Source organism: Carassius carassius, chromosome 9 (genome assembly GCF_963082965.1).
Source record: "Carassius carassius chromosome 9, fCarCar2.1, whole genome shotgun sequence".
In the NCBI taxonomy this organism is placed as follows: Eukaryota; Metazoa; Chordata; class Actinopteri; order Cypriniformes; family Cyprinidae; genus Carassius; species Carassius carassius.
The window spans coordinates 34,094,138-34,115,589 of NC_081763.1; the positions used below are offsets into that span (position 1 = coordinate 34,094,138).

The window sequence follows — 21,452 nt, forward strand, 5'->3', positions numbered from 1 at the left end:
TCTTGCCTGATTCGGTCAGTGCGAGCTCATTTAAAGAGAGTTTATACACTCACATTTTTGTATCCCTATAACCTTTTAAAATGTGCCAATATATTTGTTTTATTTAAAATCATTTTTATTCTCTGTAAACGTTTAAATGTGCAAATATAATTTGGTCATTTATTTTGTTTAATTAAAATGTCTTAAATATTATATTTGAGTTGTTATTAGTATTCTTGAATGCGTCAGTGCGCAGCTGAGGGCGCCCTTGTGTCGGTTTAGTGTGCTGCTTGTGTGTACATGCTGGTGTTGTGCTCCATCTGCTGGAGAGATCACAGAACTGCAAGTCATCAGTCATGCTTTCATCAGAAGTGTGTCAAATGTGTATCTGCAGAAGCTATGACTCTAAATCTGTATTGTTCAGTCTTTATTCAAATAACTAGTATATTTATCAAACATCTGTGCAGTTGTATTCAGTCATTTTTCCTCTGTGTGTTTGTCTCAGGAATCAAGGTTAAGTCAAATGATTTACTGAAGCACAAGGTCATGTAGAGTTAGTCACAGCTTGTGTGTTTAATATGGGCTTAGACATCCAAACATAGTGCAGCAGAAAGATTTATTAAGGTGCAACACAACAAGATAAAGTGCATTTCAGTTCAGTTCTGACGCTTTCAAGTAAAGTTTCTCCATCTGAACGTCGTCTGGAATATTTTCAAATGGGAAGAGTACAATAAAACCAGCTTTGAAAAGTTTCCCATCATGCAGCAGCTTTATATTCACACACATCAGGTTCGCCCAGAACCGTCCCGAGACGAGTACGATGGGAGGAAAGTCTGGGGGAACCAGTGATGAACATAACGAAAATGAACATTGCTATTGATCTCTAGTTTATACATTAAAGACGTTTGTAACTCATTACATCAGTTTATATCACTGCATCATCTGTCCGAGTTTCACAGTACATTTCAAGAGTCAAAGTGCTTTTCTTTCCACAAACACACATCACCAAATGGCTTGAAACCTCATCCCTTTTAAATGCTGGAGGAGTCCAACACAAAGCCACTCAACAGCATTATAATAATGATGTGCAACCTGTCAAACTGAATCTGAGAAGACCCAGAATCAGCTGCTTAAGACTGCATTAGGTGCAGTATTCTATATGGAAGCCTGTTTCCAGCGCAGAATAAAACATTTGACTTATATCACAATTAACACTTTTTATTTTATTATAAAGTCAGAATTGCGAGATTTTAACTAAGTCTGAATTGTGAGAAACAAATTCTGGACTGAGATATTAACACAGAATTACCAGGAAAAAGTGTGATGTGCAAGATTTTAAACTCAGATTTGATAGATATAAACTTGGAATTCTGAGAAAAACATTTGGAATTCTATGAAAATTTACATTTTTAAAATTTTATTCTGTGGTGGAAAAAAACAAAATTGTAAAATATATAATCTTGCGAGGACAAAAATCATAGAATTTAATTTATTATATATATATATATATATATATATATATAATTATTAATATTTATTTTACCCAATTTATTTTATTTTTTTTCAGATTTGTAAAAAATAAAGTATGAATTGTGAAAAGTAGCAATTATCTTATATTTTTTATTCCATAACATAAATGGGCTTCTGTAGATTTCAGATTTAATCATGCTTTCTCTATATCTTGAAAAGAATCACATTTTTAACACTGGAAAGCTGGCATTGTTTCAAACATAAATTCCTAAAACTATTTTGATGAACCACTGAGATTTTCACCAGGATGGATATAAATCTTAAACAGTTTTCTAAGATTTCATCTTTCCATCCCTCAAAACATCAAAATAATTCATTAAATAACAGAGCTGCGAAAAAAATTCTACTCAAATTTAAATGATTTAATATTACTCTAATTACTATTGCTTTTGTATTCAAGTTTTCAAAACTCATCTTTTGAACAGAATCTGACAGGTTTTTATCATATTTACAGTAACTGTACACATGAACAGAGAGAAACATCAGTCCTTCCTGAGCTCGGCTCCTTTGGTGAAGTTATTAGTGCTTCAGTAGTTTCAGTCTTCTTGGCATCTTAGTCTTATTTTCACTGAGGATGCATTTAATCTCCACCGCAGGCCTCATCAATGACCATTTATGTGGCATGACATGAGGTCACGACCTTTAGTGTCAGTGTTCCTTGAGGCCAAACACACCCACTTCCTTCTTTGGGAAGACTGCGATGAGCAAAGTACAAAACCAATGCAGGCAAGGCGATTTATTCATAATTACATAATAGATAGATGTATTTATTCACGTAAATATAGTAAATGTATGTAAATTAACATACATTTATTTAAATACATGTATTCTTTATATACAAAAGCATTACTTATATTAGTATATTTATTTATAGTGAATTATTTGGTTGCTTTATAACATAGTTTTATACATGAGTACATTTATGACTTTTAAATTACTATTTATATAAATGTATATGTATTTATTTTTAATAAATGTATTTAAATTAATATAATGCATTTTATATAATTGAATATATTTATTATTTATATACATATCTATTACTAGCAAATTATATTTATTTATGCAAATAAATTAATCAGGTGTATTATAATTATATGATATATATATATATATACATTATTTATAAATAAGTGTGCTTTTATATTAATATGTAAATTATACATTTGAAAAAATGTACTTGTATAGTTACGTAGTTGAATATGTATTTTTATAAATGTATTGAAATATTTATAAACATATTACTACAAAAATGTATATTTATATAAACTATTCAAGTGCAATATATTTACATAATACCTTTATATAAATAAATGCATTATATTATATTTAGTTTTATTTATATAAATTAATTGCGTTAAGTAGAATACATTCAAATAATCAACTTAAATATGTGTTTAACTATCCATTTCTGTATAAATAAATGTGTTTAAATAAATGGATGTACATGTGAGAACGTCATATCTCCGATTCGCTCTTATAAGTCATGGGGTGGACTGGGATGGCAGTCTGCAGGATGTCAAACCCGATCTGATTGTCCATGTCTAATACACAGAGCATGTTGTTTCCGGAGGTCATTGTGGCCGAATCCTGGAACATTTTCCGGTCCTCGTCGTCCTCTCCGCAGCACAGCGCCACCTCGTTCTCGTAGCAGAAGGCACTGGGCGAGTGCGGTGGGAGAAGCGTCTGAGATGGCGTCACGGAGCGGGACGTCCCAGATGAACGGTGTCCGGTCAGTTCGCTCAACTCCTTAGCGCTGCAAGTGGGCGTTGAGCGAACCTCATAGGTCTTGTGGAAGTGTGTGTAGTCGACCTGGTAGCGGTCACGGTCCTCGAAGATGACCGGCTCGAAGCGGTGACCCCATAGGATCTCGTGGGAAAGGTACGAGCTACGCGTTTGTGTGGTCATTGCTGTCGCCTCCACCATTCCCTCCAGGATCACTACAATCTCGAAATCATCAGACTCGAGATCCACGCGGCTCATTCCCCACAGCGGGGAGTCCTCGTCGATTTCATGCACGATTACTAGCGGCGACACCAGGAAGAGGCGATCTGTACCGTCGTCGTAGCCCACGTTCAAATCCATCTGTTCCAGCGGGATGAACTCACCCTCCGCCGTCATGTAGGGGCGGATGAGCTGCGCGCGGACGTGGGCTTCAACAATGTGGCTCCGCCGAAGGTTCCCAACACGCCACATTAAACACAGCTTTCCATCTCGCAGTGCAATCACTGCATTATGCGAAAACATCAAGGTTTGGTTTCGCTTCTTCGGACGTGCCATTTTGGCCATAATGGTGCCAATCATGAAAGAGTCAATGATGCACCCAACGATGGATTGCACCACCACCGTTAAGATAGCTACTGGACACTCTTCGGTCACGCAGCGCCAGCCATAACCAATCGTGGTTTGGGTCTCGATTGAGAACAGGAATGCACCGACAAAACCCTCGACATGCAGCAAACACGGTTTCCATGGCCTTCCGCTGCTTCCGCGATCTTTGTCGAAGTCTCCGTGCACTAAAGATATGCTGTAGAAGATCAGGCCAAACACGAGCCAGGACAGCAGGAAGGTGGAGCAGAAGACCATCAGCAGGTAACGCCAACGGATGTCCACGCATGTGGTGAAGATGTCCGCCAGGTACCGCCATGGCTTGTCGTCCATGTTGGCGAAGACCACGTTGCACTGGCCGTTCTTCTTGACGAAGCGGGAGCGTAGCTGGCCTTGGCCTGATGTGGAGATCTTCCCATTGTAGCCGGTCCTCATCAGCGCTGATGCCATGTTCGGACCCACCTCTGCTCCAGGGGAGTGAAGCCGTCCAGAGCAGTGGCCGTTGTAGAGGCCGAGGGTGGAGATCTTCAGTCCCTCCTCATCAGGAGAAACAATGCTGTACCTGAGAGACAACAGAAGAGTGTCTGGTCAGAAAACATGTCTTCAGTAAGCTTCTTTTTTTTCTAAACATGAATTGAATGAACATTGAGCTGAATAAATTTTAATATATTTAATTCACTTTTTTAGTTTTCATTATAATTTTAGTTTTTTTTGTAATTTACTTTGAATTTTACTATTTCAATTTTAGCTTTAATATTGTGAAATGGCTTTAATGCAAACATTTTCAGTTTTCATTTTATTTCCATGTGCTTTTATATTTTTATTATATATATATATATATATATATATATATATATATATATATATACACACACATACATACAGTGACATAAATTTTGTGTTTTGCAATGATAAGCTTATCACACGTTTTAAAGGCTTTTATTGGCAAAAAAATGGAGTCAGTATTTACAGTCTTGACCCTTGTTCTTCATAACCTCTAAAATTCACTTCAGTCATGCTGGATTATTAGCTTCTGGGCCAAATCCTGACTGATGGCGATCCATTCTTGTCTTATTAGTTCTTGGAGTTGCTCATCATTTGTGGGCTTCTGCTTGTCCACTCGCCTTTTGAGGACTGACCACAGTTAACTTTGCACTAGTCTGCTGCTGTCCAATCCTTGTACTTCCTGCAGAATTTCAGTCTGTCCTTGACGTTATTCTTGGAGAGAGGTGGTTTCTTTGCTACCCTTTTTGACACCAGACCATTGTCCAAAAGTCTTGGCCTCACTGTGTGTACAGATTCTCTGACACCAACCTGCTGCCATTCCTGAGCAAGTTCTGCACTGCTGGAGACAGGATTCTGTAAATGACTTCCCAGGAGGAGACGGTCCTGTTCTGTAGCTGACTCCTCAGGAGGAGACGATCCTGTTATATTCAGTAGCTGGCTTCTCAAGAGGATACAGTGTTCTGTAGCTGGCTCGTCAGGAGGAGACGGTCCTGTTCTGTAGCTGACTCCTCAGGAGGAGATGATTCTGTTATATTAGGTAGCTGGCTTCTCAAGAGGATACAATGTTCTGTAGCTGGCTCCTCAGGTGGACACGGTCCTGTTCTGTAGCTGACACCTCAGGAGGAGACAGTCCTGTTCTGTTCTGTAGCTAACTTCTCAGGAAGAGACTGATTTTCTGTAGCTGACTCATCAGGAAGAGATGTGTTCTGTAGTTGATTTCTCAGGAGGAAATGGTACTGTTCTGTAGCTGACTCCGGAGACGGTCCTGTTCTGTAGCTGACTCCTCAGGAGGAAACGGTCCTGTTTCATAGCTGACTCATCAGGAGGAGACGTGTTCTGTAGCTGACTCCGGAGACGGTCCTGTTCTGTAGCTGACTCCTCAGGCGGAAACGGTCCTGTTTCATAGCTGACTCATCAGGAGGAGCCAGTCTTGTTCTGTAGCTGACTCCTCAGGAGGAAACGGTCCTGTTTTGTAGCTGACTCATCAGGAGGAGACGGTCCTGTTCTGTAGCTGACACTGGAGACGGTCCTGTTCTGTAGCTGACTCCTCAGGAGGAGACGGTCCTGTTCTGTTCTGTAGCTGACTCCTCAGGAGGAAACGATGTTCTGTAGCTGGTTCCTCAGGAGGAGACGGTCCTGTTCTGTAGCTGACACCTAAGGAGGAGACAGTCCTGTTTTGTGGCTGACACCTCAGGAGGAAACGGTGTTCTGTAGCTGACTCCTCAGGAGTAGACAGTCCTGTTCTGTAGCTGACGCCTCAGGAGAAGAAGTGTTCTGTAGTTGACATCTCAGGAGAAGAAGTGTTATGTAGCTGACACCTGAGGAGGAGACAGTCCTGTTCTGTAGCTGACTCCTCAGGAGGAGACGGTCCTGTTCTGTTCTGTTCTGTAGCTGACTCCTCAGGAGGAGACAGTCCTGTTTTGTGGCTGACACCTCAGGAGGAAACGGTGTTCTGTAGCTGACTCCTCAGGAGTAGACAGTCCTGTTATGTAGCTGACACCTCAGGAGGAGATGTGTTCTGTAGCAGACGCCTCAGGAGAAGAAGTGTTCTGTAGCTGACATCTCAGGAGAAGAAGTGTTATGTAGCTGACACCTAAGGAGGAGACAGTCCTGTTCTGTAGCTGGCACCTCAGGAGGAGACAGTCCTGTTCTGTTCTGTTCTGTAGCTGACTCCTCAGGAGGAGACAGTCCTGTTTTGTGGCTGACACCTCAGGAGGAAACGGTGTTCTGTAGCTGACTCCTCAGGAGTAGACAGTCCTGTTATGTAGCTGACACCTCAGGAGGAGATGTGTTCTGTAGCAGACGCCTCAGGAGAAGAAGTGTTCTGTAGCTGACATCTCAGGAGAAGAAGTGTTATGTAGCTGACACCTAAGGAGGAGACAGTCCTGTTCTGTAGCTGGCACCTCAGGAGGAGACAGTCCTTTTCTGAAGCTGACACCTCAGGAGAAGTGTTCTGTAGCTGACACCTCAGGCGAAGAAGTGTTCTGTAGCTGACACCTCAGGAGGAGACGGTCGTGCTCTGTAGCTGACTCCTCAGGAGGAGACGGTTCTGTTCTGTAGCTGACACCTCAGGAGGAGATGTGTTCTGTAGCTGACACCTCAGGCGGAGACGGTTCTGTTCTGTAGCTGACACCTCAGGAGGAGACGGTCCTGTTCTGTAGTTGACACCTAAGGAGGAGATTTGTTCTGTAGCTGACACCTCAGTAGGAGACGGTCCTGTTCTTTAGCTGACACCTCAGGAGGAGACGTGTTCTGTAGCTGACACCTCAGGAGGAGATGCTCCTGTTCTGTAGCTGACACCTCAGGAGGAGACGTGTTCTGTAGCTGACTCCTCAGGAGGAGATGCTCCTGTTCTGTAGCTGACACCTCAGGAGGAGACGGTCCTGTTCTGTAGCTGACACCTCAGGAGGAGACGTGTTCTGTAGCTGACTCCTCAGGAGGAGATGCTCCTGTTCTGTAGCTGACTCCTCAGGAGGAGATGCTCCTGTTCTGTAGCTGACACCTCAGGAGGAGACGGTCCTGTTCTGTAGCTGACACCTCAGGAGGAGACGTGTTCTGTAGCTGACTCCTCAGGAGGAGATGCTCCTGTTCTGTAGCTGACTCCTCAGGAGGAGATGCTCCTGTTCTGTAGCTGACACCTCAGGAGGAAACAGTGTTCTGTAGCTGACACCTCAGGAGGAAACAGTGTTCTGTTGCTGACTCCTCAGGAGGAGACGATGTTCTGTAGTTGACTCCTCCTTTTTTCGTGAAGAGTTAGTTTTTTTTGGCCCAAGAAGCTTTTAGCAATTATTTAAAATGCATCTGATCACTCTAAACAATAATCTAGAAACAATGTGAATACAACAGCTGAAGCAACAAACTTTGCAAAACACATAATTTATGTCACTGCCACAACTTTTGTCCATGATGGTAGATAATATTAATATCCTTGATTGACATAATTGACATACTTGATCTAAAAAAAATGACAATATTGATTTCTTTACACTGTAAAAATAACAACAACAACAAAAAAAATCTATAGTTTTACAAAATAATCAACAAGAAAATTTTAATGCAAACTAGTGAATCCAAGAACACACACTGCTATTAAAATCTGTTTTGTACCTTTAACATACTGACAACTACCATAATAATGCAGGTAGTAAAAGATAAAGGCACATGAAGAATCAAAGTTCATAACAAGTAGCTTCGCCACAAGCGGAGTATATACTAATATATAGAGTCATTCATGCAAACACAAACACCATTATGGTAACACACATGATACTTAAATAATGCAATAAACTTTAATTAAACAGCAGATGTAAATTAAAGCCAAAATTTACATAACTGATAACAAAAAACATGATTGTTTAAACAAAATACTTTCAAATGTGGAGTATAATGCAGGGAATTCTGGGTATATCAGTTTACAGTTTTTGACTAAATTATACATTGATTTGCTATTTTTTTACTTTTCCCCCTGTATGTAGTATGAGAACTTACTATTAACCTATTACCTGTTTTTTTGTTGAGCTTTTTACAAAATGTTACAGTTAAAATGACAATTATTTTGTGTAGAGATGTGTAGTGTAGAGATGCTTTACAGCATAATTTGAAATAGTTTCATAATTGATTAATTTTGCTACTCTGTTATTTGCCTTTTCATTTCTGTGTAGCTGCTTTGAAATTAGCTGTATTATGTAAAGCATCATATGAATAAATAAAGGTGTGAAAATGTGGGTTTTTGGAGCTTCTGGAGGACAGGTTGAAGTGCTGTAATCTGATTGGAGCATTTGTTCTCTCAGTGACCGGTCTAAAGGACAAACACTCGCTCCAGATAAACCATGAGTCACTAATGCATCTCTCTGCAGAAACTGTCCTGATGAACCTCCCAAACCTATCAGTGGGATCAGGACTGTGTGTTTCTCATTGTTTCCCTGTCACTCTCTTCAGAGTTTTGTGTGTGAAGGTACGAGGGCCTCAGGTGTGCATTACCTGCCCCTCATCTGGGATTTTGAGGGAAGGCCAGTCATTTAGCCATATCAGGATTGCGGTCAGTGAAGGTTTAGGGATTATAACCTGAGCTCGCTCGCTCTCTCTCTCTTTCACACACACACACACACACACACACTAATAACCAAATAAATAAACAGTCTGCCAGTGTCACTGGCTCTCAGTCACCTGCTGATGTTTGGCGGAGCACATGAGCGAGTAAATGTGTCTGAGCCAGTGAAACTTCACATGAAACACTATTTTCAAGCATCTGTTACTGCTTCTATTGTTTTGAACAAAAGAAGTGTTAAAATCGGTGGTTGTTGAAAAAAATGGATAAAACTTTGGCAAGAAGTTTATTATTTTAAGATTTTTCCTAATCTCAGTCATCATTTCAGAAAATACATTACAGGTGAATAAGGTTAAAATATTCAAATATGCAAGTTAAATATTCAGATTGGGCATAATCTTGTTAAAGGTTTGCATATATTTATAATAAAACAAATCTGAAAATTGGATAACACCAGATTCAAAACTATTGTTTGATTTTGCTGACATATTAGAGTTTTGGGGATTTGGGTTTTTTCTTTTTATCACTCCATAAATCAGAAAATATTGTTAACAGCCAGAGAGAGAAAAAAAAAGCCATGTTTTTTTTCGGAATAAACACTTATATAAAGGGTTGTGAGTTATATATGAACAACACACTCAGTTAAATCCTTGAGAATATAGATGTGTATTTTGGATGATTTCTTTCCACTAATCTGAAACATATAAGGAAGCAAAATAGCACATAGTCTTGCCTAAAGAGTAAGCCTCATCCTCTTTAATTGGTCTTGTTTTAGAGAAGCAACATTAAACACTCATTATTTGACTCCGAGAGTTCAGACTGATTCACAGACCAGCTGAGAAGATGACCACAAACCTTGAGGTGAACCCTGTAGTTCTACATTTGCCAGCAATTTACCATTTCTTCTACAGATTTTAGCACTTAAATGGATATTTAACCCAAACGGATCATTCTGTCATTATTTACTCTCCCTTATGTCATTTCAAACCTGTACGACTTTCTTTCTGAACTTTGGGAACCAAACAAACAAAGGAAACTTTTGACTTTGTCTGAACAAAAAGCTTTTTGAGACCAAGACAAATGTCCTTGGAAAAATGAAATTATTTAATCAGAACAAGACACACAAATTACATCACATATACTGACTCATCCAAATGAGTTTTATAATATTATAAATACTCAAAACTGCGTAAGCTAAGCATATTTTTGTGCATTATTTTGACCCATAAACATGAATGCTCCCACACGTTCTGCTCTTACCTGCTGGCTCTGTTGGCTCCCATGCTGTACTCGATCTTCAGCTTGTGTGTGTGCGCTGCTTCTCCAGTGACACGACAGAACAGTGATCTCCGTTTAACTGGAAAGATTGGGGATTGGCATCCTAACACACCTGGATCTACGGTACAAGAGTCAAGATGCTGTGCTGAAAGTTCAGGATGATGCACAGAAACTATATTTGTGTTCTGGTTTGGATGCTGGGATCTGGGTCATAGCAGCTGTTAAAATAGCCCTCACACACACACACACACACACACACACACACACATTCAGATGTAGGCTAGCAGCCACCACTGATCTGCATGTTCTCTAAATGTTCAGCTCTATACACTTATGTTTTTAGATATAGATGCATATAACATTTATGTTTAGATATACAGTGGCTTCAAATTATTTAAATATTTAATCTGAACACCTGTACATTTAAATGACAGAATATGTGGAATAAATAAATAAAAGTATAGTTATTTTTTTAAATAAAAAATAGTTTCCAATTTTATTTTAAAATGATTTGAATAAAAATACTCATGTTTAACTGAGTAAATATGTGCAGTGGTTGATGACTTCTAATCTGGATGGCAAAACAACTTAATAAAATAATTTGATTTTATTTTCATCTTCCAATCGTGCATTTAATTCAAACAGAAGCTGCAAACTTAGTTTTAGTTCTGTTGACATAATGTTGATCATTACATTATCGTAAAAGTGTGTGTAATTTAACCTGAAATGTCTGTATGGAATTTGTAAGTTGTAGTAACTTAATTAAATTATTTTGCTATATTTAAAAAATGTCTATTGTATTTCTAGTTCCCAGCATGCTTTGCATAGAACTAGATTATTATTAAGTTATTTAATGTGTTTTAGTGAATGGAAAGACCTGTTAGTATTAAAGCTGTTATGTTTGATATTTAAAAGAGTTTGTGTAAGGTTGGGTTAAAGTTTTTACCATTGTGTTGAAGAGTAGAGCTAGTGTGACAATCTTACTGCTCACATTTACACGCTAAATAAGTTACATTTGACAACTTGCCATGTATACATTAGATGCTGATTTAATCTGAAATAGATCAGATTAACTGGTTCCAAGTTCATTTATGACTGAATTATGTTGAACCAATTTGGATAAACTTTATTTTGAGTAATCAACTTGTATTAAAACTCTATTTGTGCTAAAAAAAAAAAAAAGGTGTTGTTTGTTGAGTAAACTATTTTAATTGGAAGCTAACTCAAAAAGATGTTAGACTCTACACGTTTTTAGATTGTACTTGTACATTTTGTAGGTTGTGTGTTTATTGTGTATTATGTTTCTTCATGACACTGTAAATGCAGTGAACTGATCTGATTATATCTAAAGGGCAGTTTTAGTTTCTCATTATCATGGTCTCATCACAGATATCAATCACACACACACACACACACACACACACACACACACACACACACACACACACGTCCTCTAAGCTACTGTTTGAAAAGATTAGTATTTCTTGTTATGAAATGTCAATTTAAATGACATTAAATAGTTTGAGGAGAGAGTGGGATTGTGGGAGATGCAGATGTCAAGAGGTCAGATTCATGTGACTCAATAACTGCTCTTTACAATCAAAATGAAGTTTGTTACACAACATAAACACACACACACTTAATCCCTGATCACCTGTGTGTGTGTGTGTGTGTGTGTGTGTGTGTGAGAGAGAGAGAGAGAGAGAGAGAGAGAGAGAGAGAGAGACGTGTCTTTCTTTATTCCTAATCCAGTAAATTATATCTGAATAATCTCTTCATCTCTCATTTTTAACAGTGATATGATGCAGATCCAGAGAAATGAGCCCTGAAGATCCTGCGCTGTAATCTGAGACGTCCGTCGGTGTGTGTGTGTGTGTGTGTGTGTGTGTGTGTCTATTCTTTGCTAGATAAATTATGAAGTTCTTAATTTGCTTTGCTAAGATATGTCAGAAGAACTCACATTAACACAATCTTGACATCCAATGTTATAGCATTTCAAACCAACAACCTTCTGATTATATATATAGTTGGTGCATGTTTCTTTACAATAAATTATATAATTGACATAAGCGTGATTTCGGTATTCAGACACTTTTTGTGGCCTCTGTAGATTGGTATATTGGCTGAAATAACAGCATTGTATGTTTTGGGTAAGTCGTTAGACTTTTTACACCAACTTTTGACAGTTTGAACCATATTTGTACTATTTGTTCATTTATACACACAAAAAAGAAAAAAAAGTGTTGTTCTTGATAATTTATTATATCACAGAAATACTGTGATACTTTGACATATACAGCTCATCAGAAGACTTTTAATTACTTCTAACTGCAGCAGATTGAGGCTCTGACATAAAATATGATGCTGGATCAGTGCTTGATCTCAAACAGAGAATAATCTCTTTTCATTACAACATCATGTTTCTTTTCTCTGCATCTATCCTCCCCTCATCTGTTCATCCTCCATCGATTTGATCTGCAAGTCAGTCCTTTAAATCTGCATACTGACATATTCTTTTACAATAGAAAGTTAGAAATATAGCCTAGTTAAGTTAAGAAACGTAAATATAGTGGGCTATAATTTATAATAGTAATTTGTGTTTCTACGTGACTCCTTTTTACAACAATATAATAATAATAATAATTGGCAAATTAGCATATTGTCGTAATCTACGCAGATTGTTTAACCAAATATAGGTCCCATTTTATAATATATGCAGCGACATCATCAAAAATAATTTAGTAAAATAAAATAAAATAGTAAAATAATTCCTCATGAGTGTTGTATGGAAATAAACTAGGGGACAAGAGAACTTCAGACATTTGTATTATCAGACCAATTTACTACACACATGAATGAAGATGTGAAGAATTGCTCACCTTATGAAAGCAAAGCAAATATCTAATCTGTGAAGGTTTTTCCGGTGAATTTGTCTTCTGCTCGCGCTCACTTGGTGTTTTGGTGGTAAGCGCGCGCTCCGTTCGCGCGTCCTGATTTCTTTCTTTCTTCTATTCTCCGAACACACCCGTCTTTAACACGATATTACCAGCGGCTTGTTTTCGGAATTCGTGTTTTCTTGTATTTCTATCCCTCCGATCTCTCCGCTTTGACTTCACTCACGCGGTAATCTCCGAGCGCACGAGCGCGCGCGCGCTCTCCTCCTCGTCCTCGCGGGCTCGCGCTCATGTGGGTGACCGGCGGATAACGGAGGAGGTGGAGGAGAAAGATGTGAGCATGTCACTGCGATTATATTCACTTCAGAATGATGTGAAGTGAAATCCAGGCCACATTAGTCCAGACCTGACGGATATCAAGGCGCATGTGTTCATCGACACTGATGAATTATCTTTGTTTTCCTTCTGTCCATCTGTGGGACAAGACTTTTAATCTTTTTCATTTTCCTCAGCGTCCCAGATGTTCTGCTGTTCTAGAGGGAAAGTCTCTCTTCCTCCTCCATCTCTTTCTGTCTCCTCTGGGTGTTCATAACTCCATGAACATTAATTATGTTTTCAGTTCAATACGAATATGACCCATATAAACCACCACCACACTTTTAAAAACACAGGAGTTTTCACAGCAACAGTCTATAACAGAAGTACTCCTGCAATGTTCAGAGAACAGTTCTTAAAATAACCATTTCTAGAACATTTTAAGAACCTTATTCCCCATAAAGGACCCTTTGTGCAATGGAAAGATTCCACGGATGTTAGAGGTTCTTCATGGAACCGTCGTTGACAATAAATAGGCTAACCTACTTTTATTAACATCATGAGGAGAATTTACGGAAATCCCCGTGTATCCGAGCGTTAACGAACACAGAATGTGACGGGTTTACCACACGTTTCCACAGTGAAGGTCCGTGAACGCTGGTTTATGACTTCAGCTCTGTATTTCAGGCCTACTGGCTTGTTTTAGGTATTGGAGAATGGCCACGGCAGGGTTTCTATGGAGACTTTGCTGAGCGAGCTCTTATTTTCGTCGGTGGAGGCCTGGATGAGGAGGTGGGGATGTGAACGTGTGACAGCCGTGGAGTGACAGGAGGAGTGTGTGGGAGAAAACACCGAGACGAGACATTATCACTGAGAGAGGCCATGTTTAACTGGATTACAAACAAATGATGCTGTTACTCTATTAATGCACAAGAGATACATTTCTGACAGCGAAATTTCGCATAGACTGTGTGTGTGTGTGTGTGTGTGTGTGTGTGTGTGTGTATCGAACAAAGCTAGATGTATGCCAAATGTAGTCATTTTGACGTAATCGGGAGTAGTAATGAAGAATTCAAATGACAGAGATAGATGCACATCATAAACTAAAATTTTAATAAATTGTTGTTTTGTCTGGCAATGCAGACACTTAGAGAGACAGACAGATGATCCTCTGTGACTCAAACAGGACGCGACCCAAAACCAAATGCGCGCGCGCACACACACACACACACACGCATACACACAGGGGTCGATGGCGGTAGCATGAGGTCAAAGGGTGAAGGGCACATAGGTAAAAACAAACTTAATGCATTAACACTTTCATATGAGAGAAAAAGCCGAAGATGACACAAAACGCGACACTTTTTCCATTTGAAAGAATATTCTGTCTGTCAATCATTAAGTTCTGCTTTATTATTTCTATGAATATGAAGACAACCTTCAGATCACATCTGCTCCTCAAACATGTCTTAAAAAACTTTGAGAGAGAAAAGAGAACAGAGTGATTATTCGAAACCAGACGTGTGTGTGTGTGTGTGTGTGTGTGTGTGGTGTCCTGATAAATTCCCACGACCTGCGTCTCTCAGTTTTCCAGGTTTTTCTCTACCATTATCAAATATCAGTCTGTCTGAATCTCTCCCTCTCTCTCTCTCTGTCTCTCTCTCTCTCTCTCCACTCGTTCAGTAGATTGTCGCGCAGTTGTGTGGAAACTCTCAGTTTCTGCTGTTTTGCACACTATACCGCAGTTATGTAAGAAATAAAACTTCCTAATTTGACCTCGAATGGTTAGCAGTCTTTCCTCTGTCTCACTGAGTTTACACGCAACACTCACTCAAACCCGTTTAGAAAGACCTGAATGACTGAACATAAACCCGATTCTGTGACAAACACTGAAGGATGAACAGCACGCGCCGCCTCGCTGAATATGACATAAAGCTCATAATCCACTTTTATCTCAAACAATTGAATATGACCTAGCTATTAGTTATCAACTCTTCATCATTATCATTATTATTACAATTAACGTTAATTCTAACTATTCCCCCCATTTAACATTAGAAATACTCTTCAAGTTTTACAATGTTTGTAGTTTTTACATGACATAATTCACTAAATCATTGTTAATAATCTGGAGTGTATGTGCTTCTCTGTTTGTGTAAGTGTGTCGTGTGTCATGTGCTGAATGTTTTGAGTGTGTGTGTATTAATCATCCATAAGTATTTGAGGGTGTTTTACTGTCCTCTAGAGGAAAAATACTGCTACAGACATTCAAACAGAGTTCATGGTATTCTTCTGTATCGCTTTTTATTCATTATTTTGTTGCTCGTCTAATGCATTACTTTTTTATAAAACGTATTGACTGCTACATAATTCACTGTTGCGCTTTTATTTCTGATTTCTTAAGTAGCCTATAAGGTTTATATTTCGTATATATTCAGTGATTTTTCTTTACATGCCATATTTTGCGTTATTCACATTAAACTGTTTGACAATCAAATCTACATCCTCAGTGAAGGAGAGAGATGAATAAAGTGTTATTTGAATGAAGCCGAAGCAGCGGATCCGTGCAGGTTTCCGTCTGAAGTCACAACATGACAAGCTAAAATACACCTACAAAGATGTACTTGAGCATCTGCACAAACTAGACCATTCTGCGTCTGTTTTGGTAGAAACAGTAGACTGGTAAGCCAAAATATAATACAAAGAATGATCTGAAAGTCTGAACACTGAGGATTCAGTCCTGAATTTGCGCGGTGATTAAATGATAGTGAAATCTGCTTTTCTACATGAATCTTTGAGTCTTTGAATCATTCAAGCGGAACTGTAGAAATTTTATCATAAATTCACTAACAGACATGTAACTTATTTTAATATCAAATTGGCGATTTTGAGTGCACAATACACAACTTGACACACTTTTTTTTGTAAGCTGAAGCGTTTCCCCTTTAAATGCGCGCGCCACAGGGCCTGAGGAAACAGTTGTGGCCAAAAGGGATACAGCAAAAACCGGAAGCTAACAACAAATTTAATTTTCCTCATATTAGATTGTGTTTTATTAACATCTACACCTACCGCAACCCTAAACCTACCTCTTACGATAATGCAAAAATAGTAATCATTGTTGTACAGTGTGAGGAAAAATGAAGCTATATTGATGTGCGCATGCCCAGTAGTTTTTGCTGTATACCTTGTAACCGAGAAAACCCGGATCCTGGTCGCGCGCACCGTCAGCCACGTCACCGATCAGCGGCGCGAGCCCACAGTCCAGTGTTTATCAGCAGAGAGTTGCAGTACATTTCCACGGATTCTGTTTGGTATGTCTATTAAATTAATACGAAATTTGTACTTGAAACCCGGATGATGTGCACTCGCTGAGCAGCAGAAAGAAATAGTACGCTTTATTTATCATCATTATTTCTGCAGGACAAACATCTGATCTGAGATCAGCTTCACAACTCTTTAATTCCAGCGCTGATTACTGAACAGTAACATGAATATCTTCCGACTGTCTGGAGATGTTTGTCATCTGGTCGCCATCATTATTCTGTTCCTGAAGATCTGGAGATCCAAATCATGCGCAGGTACATGCAGAAACACAGACCAGACTGAACACAATTACAGATTTCATGCGGTTTGTTATTGTGTATTACTGTGATTAAAGAACGGGAATGTGAAGTAGAACCGGAGCGCAGCTTTATATATATATATATACAGTACAGACCAAAAGTTTAAAACATGAATATTTTTTGTTTTTGAAAGAAGTTTCTTCAGCTCATCAAGCCTGCATTTATTTGATCAAAAATACAGAAAAAAATGCAATATTGTGATATATTATTACAATTTAAAATAATTGTTTTTAAATTTATTATACTTTAAATGATCATTTATTTCTGTGATGCAAAGCTGAATTTTTAGGATCATTATCACATGATCCTTTAGAAATCATTCTAATATGATGATTCATTATCAAAGTTGGAAACAGTTCTGCTGCTTAATATTTTTTCAGAACATGTGATACTTTCTTAGGATGCTTTGATGAATAAAAAGTAAAAAAAAAAAAAAGAAGCTATGTTTTTAAAATATAAATATTTTGTAATAATAATATACACTACTGGTCAGTAATTTGGCGTCAGTAATTTTTTTTCTTTCTTTTTTTTAAATAAAATCAATACTTTTATTCAGCAAGGATGTGTTAAATTGATAATTTTTTTTTATTTTGAAGAAATGCAGTTCTTTTTAACCTTTTATTGATCAAATATATGAGACAGCAGAACTGTTTCAACACTCATAATAAATTAGAATATTAGAAGGATTTCTAAAGGATCATGTGATAGACTGATGTTACATGTGACACTGAAGGCTGGAGGAATGATGCTGAAAATTCAGCTTTGCATCACAGGAATATATATATATTTTTTTTAAGTATATTCAAATAGAAAACTATTATTTTAAGTTGTAATAATATTTCACATTATTACTGTTTTTTCTGTATTTTTGATCAAATAAATGCAGGCTTGATGAGCAGAAGAAACTTCTTTCAAAAACATAAAAAATAGTAATGTTGCGCGTTTGCTCACGTGTTTTCATTGTGTTTACGTGGCAACTGATACCACCTGTGTTACCCACCTACCCAAGTTTGTCTTTAAAGTCTGTGTAAAGCCATATTAAAATATGTGTTCGTCACACAACAACAAAAAACATTTGTTTTTAACCACCCAGCCACATTTGAATGATACATATATATATATACTTCATACTTCAGAGTCTTTGTAATGTGTTTCAGCAGTACATTTCTAACATTTAGAATGTGTTTAGACACAGTCCTCAGAACTCTCTATACAGTGACTTTAAGGTTCTTCAGGACTTGTTTGGGTTCCTTGCGGAACTCAAGATCATCTCTCGACATTTATGAGTCTGTTGTGTTCTGTTCTGAAGTTTGTTTTATGTGTGTTTCAGGTATTTCTGGCAAGTCTCAGGTGCTGTTCGCACTGGTCTTCACCACCAGATATCTGGACCTGTTCACATCCTTAATCTCTGTCTACAACACCATCATGAAGGTAAAGACCATGAAAGCCCATTTAGACTACATGAGAAAAAAAAAATTCTGCTTTGGTAGATAATTATTTACATAAGTCATAATTATGAAATAATAATAAAAAATAAAATTAATTAAATTGAATTAAAACCAAATATATATTTTTTTCATATTTATGAAATAAAAAGTCTAAATTATCACATACTAAGTCATAGTTATGAGATAAACCCATAATTATGACAAAAACAATGTCAACACTGAGATAAAATATCACAATTATGATAAAAATTCTAAATTATAAGACACTAATCTAAATTATTTTTTGCCATAATTAAGAGATTAAAACGTTGAAACTGAAAATAAAGTAATGCTGCTCAATGATAAATGAAATAAAAAAAACTATGAAACCATAATTTATTTTTATAATGACATAATACAACTTAATATCTCACAATTATTACTTGGTATGTCAATTACGACATTTTATCTCATAATAATGACCTTTTTGTTAGTTGAAACTTTGTACATCATAATTGACTTTCTTTTACCTTGATGTCTCATTATTGTTTGTTTTAATGGCATAATTATGGTGTTTTATCTCATAAATATGACTTAGTATCTCATAGTTTATGTCATAGTTATGATTTACCAGAGCACACTTTTTGGTAGATTTTTATTTCAGTTGATCTTGAAACTGTTGTGATTGCTCAGTAGATGTTTGCACTGAATTGTTGTTATAGTCCATCCTCTGAAATAATCTGTATTTATTTGTTTGAACTCATGCATTGAAATTAAATGTGCATGACAAACCAACAGCTAGTTTGCTGAAGCTGCCAAACAACAAACACTCAAACAATGTTCCTGCTGCTCAACTGGTAGAACAGGGTGCTTGCAACACTAGGTTGTGGGTTTGAATCCCAGGGAAAGTGACTGGGGATGAAAGCAGTGAGACAGATGTGTGATTGTGATCTGTCTGTCTCTCAGGTGGTGTATCTGGTCCTGGCGTACGCCACTGTCAGCCTCATCTACTTCCGCTTCAGGAACTCGTACGAATCTGAGAGCGACTCGTTTCGTGTGGAGTTCCTGCTGGTGCCGGTGGCCGGTCTGTCGTTCCTGGAGAACTACGCCTTCACGCCGCTGGAGGTCAGAGCTCAACACGGAGCTCTGTAGATGTTAAGAGACATTGTCGTGACAGATCTCTGTGTTTGTGTAGATACTGTGGACGTTCTCCATCTATCTGGAGTCGGTGGCCATCTTGCCGCAGCTCTTCATGATCACGAAGACAGGCGAGGCCGAGTCCATCACCACACACTACCTGTTCTTCCTGGGCCTGTACCGCGCGCTGTACCTCGCTAACTGGGTGTGGCGCTATCACGTGGAGGGATTCTTCGACCAGATCGCCGTGGTGTCTGGCGTCGTCCAGACCATCTTCTACTGTGATTTCTTCTATCTGTACTTCACCAGAGGTCAGCAGACATCTCAACTTTGATCTTATCTCAGTTTTCATGAAATGATCAGGAGATGAATTAGAAGATGATTTACTGATCAATATATTTTTTTCCATCTATCTGTCTGTCTCTCTGTCTGTCAATGCATCTGTCTGTCTGTCCGTCCATCTATGTCTATCATTTGCCTGTTTATCCGTCCATCCATCTGTCCATCCTTTTATCTGTTTATCTGTCTACTTGTCCAACTGTTTGTCTGTCCATTGGTCTATCCATCTGTCTGTCCATCCATCCACCATTCCATCCATCCATACACTCATCCATCTGTCTGTCTATCCATTCTTTTCATCTGTCTACTTGTCCAACTGTATGTCTGTCCATTGGTCTATACATCTGTCTGTTTGTCCATCCATTGGTCTGTCTGTCCATTCATCCATCCATCAATCTGTCTGTCTTTCCATCCATCTCTCCATCTGTCTACTTGTTCGTCTGTCCATTGGTTCTGTCTGGTCTATCTTTCCTATTCGTCTCTGTCTGTCTGTCCATCCAACCTTCCGTCTATCTATCCATCTGTCCATTTGTCTGTCTGCAGTGCTGAGAGGAAGTGGAAAGATGAGTTTGCCGATGCCGGTGTGAGTCGTTGGATCAGACCCCGCCCTCCGTTAGGCCACACCCAGTTGTGACATCATCACCGGCCGCACTTGTAGTTCTTGTGTTTGAGCTGCATATGTGGCTGGTGTAATTGTGCCTTACAGTGATCAGATCTGCTGGACATATCTCGTCTTTGATGCCTTAATGTATTTTTGTTCATAAAAACAATGTTTTGAGGACGCCTGTGTTTGTTTATATGTATAAATGTGTGTGTGTGTGTGTGTAAGTTTGAGAAACGCTCCACATTCGGTATTTCATAGTTTGCTTTTCTCATTTATTCTCAGTCTTTTTTTTTTATCCTATAGTCCATGATTTTTTTTTTGTAGAGTGACCACAGACTAGGGATGGGACGATAACCGGTTTTATCGATAACCGTGATAAAATGTGCTGAAGGTTAGTAATATCGTTTAAAAATGAATTATCATTAAAACCGTGTTTGATTATCGCGGTTTTAATAACTCACTATTAAATCATGTCCAGCCAGCAACAGTCTGACACAAGCGCAGCGCACAATGTTTTTTTTGTTTTTTTTTCGAGAAGGAATGGCGAAAGTCAGTGACTTTTCTATGCTTTTCTATGCTTCTACACTTTTCATTGTAAGGAAGGAAATGCCACAGAATTTAATCTTTCTTTAAATTAAGTGCATAGAGTTGCTTGTTTTATTAGTTGTTTGTTGATTATTAAATATAAAACTTGCTGAAATGTTTTCAGTGTGAGCATCAACTATTTTTGAACACTTTCATCTCGTTTCAACAAAACCGTGATAATATTGATAATCGTGATAATTTTAGTCACTATAATCGTGATATTAAATTTTCAAACCGTCCCATCCCTACCACAGACCAATCGTTGTATGACATCAAAGTATTGTGAGAGATATAGAGAGCAGACGCTCTTTATGCTTTTGAATCGCTCTCATGGTAATTTGATATTACACACTGATT

At 38.2% G+C, this 21,452-nt stretch overlaps 2 protein-coding genes across 2 annotated transcripts; one reads left to right on the forward strand and one right to left on the reverse strand.

Annotated features, from left to right (window-relative positions):
• Window positions 1–2,622: 2,622 nt before the first annotated feature.
• On the reverse strand, window positions 2,623–10,289 carry LOC132149686 (ATP-sensitive inward rectifier potassium channel 12-like). Its single transcript, XM_059559087.1, has 2 exons — window positions 10,151–10,289; window positions 2,623–4,399 (listed from the first exon to the last, which is right to left on the reverse strand). Exons 1-2 carry the CDS (start codon window positions 10,171–10,173, stop codon window positions 2,968–2,970), a joined length of 1,455 nt encoding a protein of 484 aa, XP_059415070.1. The 5' UTR covers window positions 10,174–10,289; the 3' UTR covers window positions 2,623–2,967.
• A 6,258-nt stretch (window positions 10,290–16,547) lies between these two features.
• Window positions 16,548–20,687, forward strand: LOC132149691 (ER lumen protein-retaining receptor 3). The gene is made up of 6 exons (XM_059559093.1): window positions 16,548–16,691; window positions 16,801–16,958; window positions 18,334–18,434; window positions 19,397–19,555; window positions 19,626–19,878; window positions 20,450–20,687. The coding sequence occupies exons 2-6, from the start codon at window positions 16,868–16,870 to the stop codon at window positions 20,491–20,493; spliced, it is 648 nt and encodes a 215-aa protein (XP_059415076.1). The 5' UTR covers window positions 16,548–16,691; window positions 16,801–16,867; the 3' UTR covers window positions 20,494–20,687.
• The last annotated feature ends 765 nt before the right edge of the window (window positions 20,688–21,452 follow it).

Excerpts from the sequence above, each read along its gene's own strand:
- LOC132149691 (XM_059559093.1), top strand. The coding sequence starts at position 16,868 with ATGAATATCTTCCGACTGTCTGGAGATGTTTGTCATCTGGTCGCCATC. Across the intron at positions 16,959-18,333 it reads GAGATCCAAATCATGCGCAG|GTATTTCTGGCAAGTCTCAG; the intron begins GTACATGCAGAA and ends TGTGTGTTTCAG. Across the intron at positions 19,879-20,449 it reads CTATCTGTACTTCACCAGAG|TGCTGAGAGGAAGTGGAAAG; the intron begins GTCAGCAGACAT and ends GTCTGTCTGCAG.
- LOC132149686 (XM_059559087.1), bottom strand. The coding sequence starts at position 10,173 with ATGGGAGCCAACAGAGCCAGCAG. Across the intron at positions 4,400-10,150 it reads GGAGCCAACAGAGCCAGCAG|GTACAGCATTGTTTCTCCTG; the intron begins GTAAGAGCAGAA and ends GTTGTCTCTCAG.